Source organism: Cannabis sativa, chromosome 8 (genome assembly GCF_029168945.1).
Source record: "Cannabis sativa cultivar Pink pepper isolate KNU-18-1 chromosome 8, ASM2916894v1, whole genome shotgun sequence".
NCBI classification, from domain to species: Eukaryota; Viridiplantae; Streptophyta; class Magnoliopsida; order Rosales; family Cannabaceae; genus Cannabis; species Cannabis sativa.
This window is the reverse complement of record NC_083608.1, coordinates 28512577-28520450: the sequence shown is the minus strand read 5'-3', so window position 1 is coordinate 28520450 and position 7874 is coordinate 28512577. Positions and strand designations below refer to the sequence as shown.

Here is a 7874-nt window from a genome sequence, read left to right as displayed (position 1 = left end):
TACTAATAATCATATCATATAATAAATAAATTTATTAGTATATATAATTAAATTGAGACAATATCTATCTATAATCTATAACTATAATAAAAGTGTTGCTAATTTTGGGGTCCTCTAAAAAATTTAAACTTAATGAAAACTTTATGTATTATTTATTTATTAAAATTAATTAGGTATTTTATGTATTGATTATTTCCCTCTTAACAAAAATCTTAAGTTTTCTTAAACAAAAAAAAAAAATCTTAAATATTTTATTTTACAAAAATAAAACATGTGTAAAATATCTTAAATATTTTTAAGCGCCACAAAATTATTAAATAATTTTGGTCTTTTTTAATTACATTGAAGATCAAGACAAAGAATCACTTTATTACTAATATATTGAAAAAATATTTGAAGTAGGGGCTCACGTGCGAAACACGTTAAACCCAACTAGTATATATTAAATGGTGTAAATGTTGATCTTAAATAAATAACTATGTATGTATTAAGGTACAGTTTAAAGTGTGTAACACTACAAAAGATGTACATTTTGTCATATTATTTGAATAAATAATATAGAGGATTGTTAACTAATTATAAAATAAAAATTTTTACACCAAAAATACAAAATACACACTTTATTACATATATATATCTTCACACGGTTAAACCAACATTTATACCCATTAACTTTATTTTATTACACTTTTACCACTTGCACACACAATCCATGAAACCACACACGTCATTTATTGATGACTTATATCAATCACACATTACATCATTCCCTTATCTTTTTCTCTTTTTTTTTATTATTATTTTCAATTTTTTTTCAGTTTTTTTTTTAAAATAAAACTTCCATAGCTGAACTCTTCTCCTTCTCCTGTGCCAAAGAAAAGTTCTAAAATAGGGTTGAAATCTGTAGCTAATAGGAATAAGGGCAAACGTCCTGTTGTTCAAGACGATGATTCCGATTTTTCTCCTCAATTGTCGAAACGTGAGCGAGCTCTTCCTAAAAAGAAATCAAAGGTTGGTGCCCATGAAAAAATTTCTCATGCTCCTGCTCAAAAAAATGATTAGGATGGTGCTCCTCTTCGATCACATGTTTGTTTTCGGTTTCTTTTTGGTTTTCTCCCATTTTTGAAATTTTTTCATATTCAACTTTTGTGGGCTTTGTGTTTATTGATTTCTCATTTTGTAATAGTTTTTCATAGTTTTTTAATAGTGTAAACACCTTTTGTATGTATTTTTTTTGATATATTTTTTATCGAGTTGTTTCCTGTCCATTTTTATATCATCAATGGGTAACAATGAGATTTATCATGGATGTTCAAAGAGTTTTTCCTGTATTTTAGTTTGTATACAATTGTTTTGTAGGTTTATTATAGTTTTGCTACTTGCATATGTTATTTCATTATAAAACGAATATGCAACTATTTGCACAAAACTTACTATGTATAACTGCTATTTCTTAGTCCCCGTCAAATTAAATTCCTGCATAATATATAAACTATCATAAAACGATAATGCAACTATAAGGCAACCAAAACAAAAAATAAACAGACTTATACGTAACTGGTTGTACTTTAATTCGAATTTACTCTATTGTGTTTTTTAAAAAATATATTCCATATTGGAAACCAGTAATCAATCAAAATGTAACTGTATATAACGTAGATATATTATTCATGAGGTTTTTTTTAAAAAAATTTCACATCATACATTGTTTTGGATTTGGTGGGAGCTCCAGATCTGTTTGTTACAGATCTACAGTTCATGAATCTGGATTTCGATATTAGGGGGAGTTGTTTTGATCGAATAAAACAGAAAAACAAATGAGTAATTTCAGTTTCTTCACAGTTTTTCTGATTTTTTTTCGTCATTTTCTGTTTAGATCATTGCAGGTCTTCTTTTCCAGTTGATTTTGCCGTAATTAATGGTTGTATTTCCCTCGTTTTTGTTTCATTTTGGTTGTTTTCCTGTTTTGAAATGATCGATGTATTTTCATCTTCACCGTTCGCTCCGTGCAACTGAAGGTTTAGTGCATGTGGTATTTTTGTAAATATTTGTATGTGGACTGTATAAATGTTTAATGGGCCGGCCCATAGTATTTTTGTAATATTTTTTCCTTTTTTGTATTTTTTTGTTTTTTTCCCTATAAAATATGATGATGTACTGTATTTTAATGTGCCAAATAAGAACGCAATTAAAAGTAGGGGAAGTACCACATATATTGTTTTTTTAATTTTTTTTTTTTATAAATTTACGGTTCGAGTTTCTAAAGTGGTTGCAGCGCTAGTTGCAATAGAGATTTCCATACGATTTTTTGTCGCAATTTAAGTTGCAGCGCTAGTTGCAATAGGATTTCTATGTGAAATTCCGTAAAATTGTAAAAAAAAAAAAATATTTTAAGTGTAAAAATGAATAAGCGCGTAAAAAGTAGTATGGAAGAAACAAGAAATGTGTCGTGAAGCCCACCTTAAAAGGAGAAGTTTTGAAATTTACATCCACTTGTCTTGGATTTGGAACACTGGTTTTTGTGCTTTGTGTATAATTCTATCTTTCTCTCTCTCTCTCTCCGGGTTTTCTCTAATTCAAGATTCATATATATATAAATGTATGCCAATACAAAGCAAATGTATTAAAATCTCTTAAGATTTATACATCCTTAATGGAGCTGGTAATAATGGCACTCATTACTTTATCATGTATTTTCCTCTCGGCTTTTTTAACTCCCTGTGCTTCCTTACCAATAATTCACACTCAATCCTCACATAAACAAGGTACATATATTCATCTATTTTCACTGAAGAGGATTATTTAAGTTACTTTATATCTATCTATATCTATATCTAATACTATCTATCCATCTATACATAATTATATTGTTACTTTCATTTTTATTAAGCAGAGCAGGCTCCTCTAGTACATGTACATGCATTAATGCCGTTGCCCTGGAAGCTTGGTTTTCCTACTGAAGAAGTTAATGTACGTAAGATAGTTGAAGAATAATATTGCTTTGTTAATTAGTTAGATTCTAGCTAAAATAATTAATGATTTCTTCTTCTTCTTCTTTGAAAAAAATTTAAGACTTCTTCTTTTAACATCTCCTGAAACGCACGCAGGCCATGGTCATAGGACGACGAGCAATACTCTCTGCCTCCATGTCTAATAACAACAGAAGGAAACAGAAGGAAAATTTCTCAGGTGACCATATATATACATATATTAATTAGCATGTGTTATGCGTCTCAGAAAAGTCTATCTATCTACATATATATATATATATATAGAGGGAGAGAGAGAGAGAAAGAAAGAATATATACTTAACATGTACAGAACAGAGTGATATATAGATACAACTTAGAAGGCTCTAGTTTTAGTTATTTTATTTTTATAAATAAAAATAAAATGATAAGTAGCCCCCTTAATTATATTGGATATAAAATATATGAATGTGCTTTGAAACACAAAGCTTACTACCATTACATAACTAGTCTTGTATACATATAAAATGAAGAAATTTATTAAATAATTAATATCTCTAAAACAAAAAAGGGAATCTAATTTTTTGCAGGGAAGGGTGTGAAAAATAAAGTAGTAAGGCACAGAAGCAGAGGGACATGGCGAGAGTGGGTAGAAGGGAGTGATACATCTGGAGATTACTTTACAATGGATTATACCAGGGTCAGACGACGTCGTCCCATACACAACAAGTCAATCCCAGTCATTCGTCCATGAAACCAGGATATATCATATCATATGGACACAGTTTTGCACAGAGTACGTAATGTGTACGTTGTCGTCGTTTTTCTTTTTTGGAGAGAAAAAGAAAAGTATAGTATCTCGTTTGTAACTATAACTAGCTAGGTAGCTAGTAAAACAAAACGAGGAATATCAATTAATTATAGTTACGTGGCTGGGTTTAAATTATGGCCGACATGTTCCGGGGCAATGCTCAAAGATTAGCGCTATATATATATTGACATATAACTTTGACTCAACCGAATCCCCTTTTGTATGTCGGCTTCTCTTTGTTTTCTTTCTTTATTAATTAATTAATTATGCAAGTTTTATTTGAATTATTTAAACTAATTAATAATATATAATGCATTAGTACTACTACTACCACGAGTAGTCATATGGCGACTACAGAACCCAACATTTCGTAACTGGGCAATATTTTTATGTATAAGTGGTGGGATATGATTCATTATAGTAAACTAGATTTATTGTGCACTTAACCATTATTTCGCACTGTCGGCTGACACGAATTTTGTCGTACGTGGGGCACATGTATATTGTCAGCTGGGCTGTTTAATCGATAAAATTTATATATATTTGAGCCATTTATGGGGATTTTAACGATTTTCTGACCAGGCCTGATGATATATAGTTAAGCTATATATAAAGTATAGTAAGCATGGGAATACAGTACTTCAATATTAAATTGGGTGGAGTCTTATCTATCTGATGAAATTACATGATAGTACTATTGAAATATTATAATTTTATTAGTGATGGCAGATACACATTAATTGAGTACAGCTCAACACTAATCTCATTTTTAAGAGACTAATTAGGGAAAAGGAGTGTTTATTAATAATGGCAAAGAATGACCACGGGAATACTGAGATCATTTCAACCATGATTTCTCTGTGGAACACAGGACAGAACGATGATATATATAAAGTCATAATCAATAATAAGTAGTAATTTGTGTGTATGTTTAAGTCATAAAACTGATTGACCGGCTAACAACTATAAGATAAATTATAGCCTAACAACGATACTTACAATATATATTGGTATATTTAGTTATATTTTTAATTTTTATTTTTATTATATATATATATTTTTACTATTTTATAAATAAAAAAATTACTTATTAATTTTTTAATTTTTTTGAAAAAATAATTTTTTTTTTTTTTTTGAAAGTAAAGACCTAAAAGTTACAAAAGAAAAGGGTAGGGGTCTTGGCTATTCCAACTCCATGTATTATCTAACCCTATGGACATTTGTGCCAAATTATGAGCTGCTGTATTCCCTTGCCGCCGAGTGTGGTGAAGGGTTACAGTGGGGAGCGAAGATAACATCCGTCGAATAGCATTGATTATGGTTCAATAGCTTAAAAGATTTTCATGAGTTGATTGTAAATCCGTGAGGAGGTTTTTACAGTCCACTTCTATATGTTGAATGTTGAGTCCATTGTCACGGCTCCATTTAAGACCTTCCAACAAAACCCAGCCTTCTGCTACTTGAGGTTGCATTTGTCCCATTCGATTGAAGGCTGTTGCTGCAAGTACTTTTCCAGTGTGATCACGAACTAGAGCCCCACCTCCTGTTCTATTCTGGTGAGTAGATACTGCAACATCCGTATTGAGTTTGAGGGCTCCCACTGGTGGTGGTTCCCAAGCCAAAAGGTTTAGGTCTGTGGTAGATTGGGTCTGTGTCCTCCGCTTGTCTTGAGCTGCTTGATAAAAGTCCAAATAGTCTTGAGCTTCTTGTTCAATGCGCATTGGCCTTGAGTCTGTTGGAAATAAACCAGGATCTAGATTTACTAACAAGTATGTTGGATTAACAACCTAATATGAATTCTAAAACAATGAAAATAAACACATATAAAGTTAGAAAACCTTACAGTGGGTGCAGCGGAATAATATGACTCATTCCGTTCAGATCTCTAGCCCTTGATTCCTTTCTGTAGCAGAGCATCACCAAGATCTGAACCTGGATCTTCTTTTCTCCTTCTTTGATGCAGAAATTCCATAGTCTTCCATACTATGATTGAGATACCACTTGATGTGTGTGGGCACTACTCATTCACTCAAAGTTTCGAAATTACAAAGAATAAAAGAGAGAGAGAGAGAAGGTGGTGTGAGAGGCTTTTTCTGAGAGAAACAAAGTGATCAAAGATGTGTATGTTAGTTTCCTCAAGCGAACACTTTCTATTTATAGAAAACCCTCTTGGTTTAGGTTAGAATTGTATGGCATTAAAATAATGGAAACTACAAATGGTATTTCTCATGCATAGGGCCGGCCATACAAAGGGTATTGGGCCTCACTTTGCAACTTTTCCATTTTGTTATTTTCCATTCCCATTTTCTCAAAAATGCCAATTTTCCAATTTAACCTTTTAAATGCCAATTCTAATTATTTAATAACATGGAAATAATTATCAAATAATATTGCCATTTAATGTATTTATTAATTTAGACATTTAAAGTCTCTTAATCAATAAATAAACCTAAAATCTCTTTTCTTTACAATTTCGCCCTTGCTTAGTGAAAATTCATAGAGTAGACATAGTCTAACTTTTAGAATTTTAATTGATTAATTAAAATCAATTAACTGAGTCTTACAAGCAGTATGGCCTCAACTAGTATGGGGACCATGGGTCTATATAACCGAGCTTCCAATAAGTCGAACCGAATTTACCAAGTAAATTCCCTAACTTATTAATTCCTCATTGAATCCACACTTAGAACTTGGAATTGCACTCTCAGTCATATAGAAACGCTCTATATGTTCCACGATATAGACACGTCATTAGTTATCCATTGTTATAACCCTAATGTGATCAATGATCCTCTATATAGATGATTTACACTGTACATGAATTAAATTACTGTAACACCCTACAATGTATTTTATCCTTAAAATACTTAACCCTGTATTAATGATATTTCACCTAAGTGAAATGAGATCTCCACCATTTATCTTCGTTTGGTTAAGCTCGAAGGAAATCATCCTTCACTTCTATTTGCCAAATAGAAGCTATAGATTCCATATTTATGTTAGCGCTCCCACTCAATTGCATTACCGTGTTCCCAAAATGTAAGTATCACCCTAACCCAAAAGTAGGCTTAACTTAACAAATCAAAGAACACGACTCTTGAGATTGAACCTAACCATATCAGGATTTCGATCATGTGATCTAGGATCAACAGGTGATATTGAATAGAATAGATATTACGGTAAGTTTTAACATATCTAATCAAAGTTCAATATCGGTCCCTTCCGATGTAAGCTCCATACATCCGATACTGGTAAACTTTGCCAATGTCCTGGAAAGGACATAACACTTTTCCAAGGTGTAAGAATACCTATCGCTGATTATACCATGTCAGTCTAAATCCAATGTTCTGACAAATCAGGGAATAAACTTTTGAACATATAATAAAGATTATATTCCACTATGCTGACAACACTATAATCTTTAACCAACTCATATGTTCTGGACTTAAAAAGAATTCATACATTATATACATATAATCATGAAATAAATCATGTGAACCATGCAACATAAAATGTTATTTCTGATCTTTATTAATGAGTAAATCTGATTATATGAAATGAGTTTTATTTAGGGCATAAAACCCAACAAACTCCCACTTGCACTAATATAAAACAAAAAGTGCATTTCAAATAATCATTAACACCTTGATATACCAATCAAGTGTAATAGTAGTAAACTCCTCGTAATGGGATCTGACAGGTTGAATTAAACACAACCTCTTCTCCACCATTACTCTTCCTTAATCACAAAATCCTTGATAATGTGAAATTCCTCTCTATATGTCTACTTTCTTGGGATACTGGATTCTATACTTTTGGGCAACTACTCTTTGGTTATTCAGGAAGTAACCCTAGTAGTTAAGGCAAGTTAGAACACTGCCACAAATGTATAGAACTTTCCTTAGACTGAATAAGTATCTTTCCTGCAACTTTTAACATTCAGTCTCTCTCTCTGGTAGACCAAGTGATTTCAGATAGGTTTTTACACTTCTCCAAAATCGCTACTCCACCCCCAAAGTAATCACCATCTCATCAGCAGACTTTCTAGCACACAGGCAAGTCTTGAAATCTGATGTGGTGTAGTCTAAGAGTTT

General features: G+C 31.6%; 1 protein-coding gene across 1 annotated transcript; it reads left to right on the top strand.

Moving 5' to 3' along the window:
- The first annotated feature begins 722 nt into the window (after window positions 1-722).
- On the top strand, window positions 723-4064 carry LOC115701183 (uncharacterized). Its single transcript, XM_030628905.2, has 4 exons — window positions 723-2765; window positions 2894-2970; window positions 3108-3189; window positions 3560-4064. The coding sequence occupies exons 1-4, from the start codon at window positions 2654-2656 to the stop codon at window positions 3721-3723; spliced, it is 435 nt and encodes a 144-aa protein (XP_030484765.2). The 5' UTR covers window positions 723-2653; the 3' UTR covers window positions 3724-4064.
- Window positions 4065-7874: the final 3810 nt, after the last annotated feature.

Coding starts and splice junctions, on each gene's coding strand:
- LOC115701183 (XM_030628905.2), top strand. CDS start 2,654: ATGGAGCTGGTAATAATGGCACTCATTACTTTATCATGTATTTTCCTC. Junction 2,766..2,893: donor TCAATCCTCACATAAACAAG/GTACATATATTC, acceptor TTTATTAAGCAG/AGCAGGCTCCTCTAGTACAT. Junction 2,971..3,107: donor TTCCTACTGAAGAAGTTAAT/GTACGTAAGATA, acceptor AAACGCACGCAG/GCCATGGTCATAGGACGACG.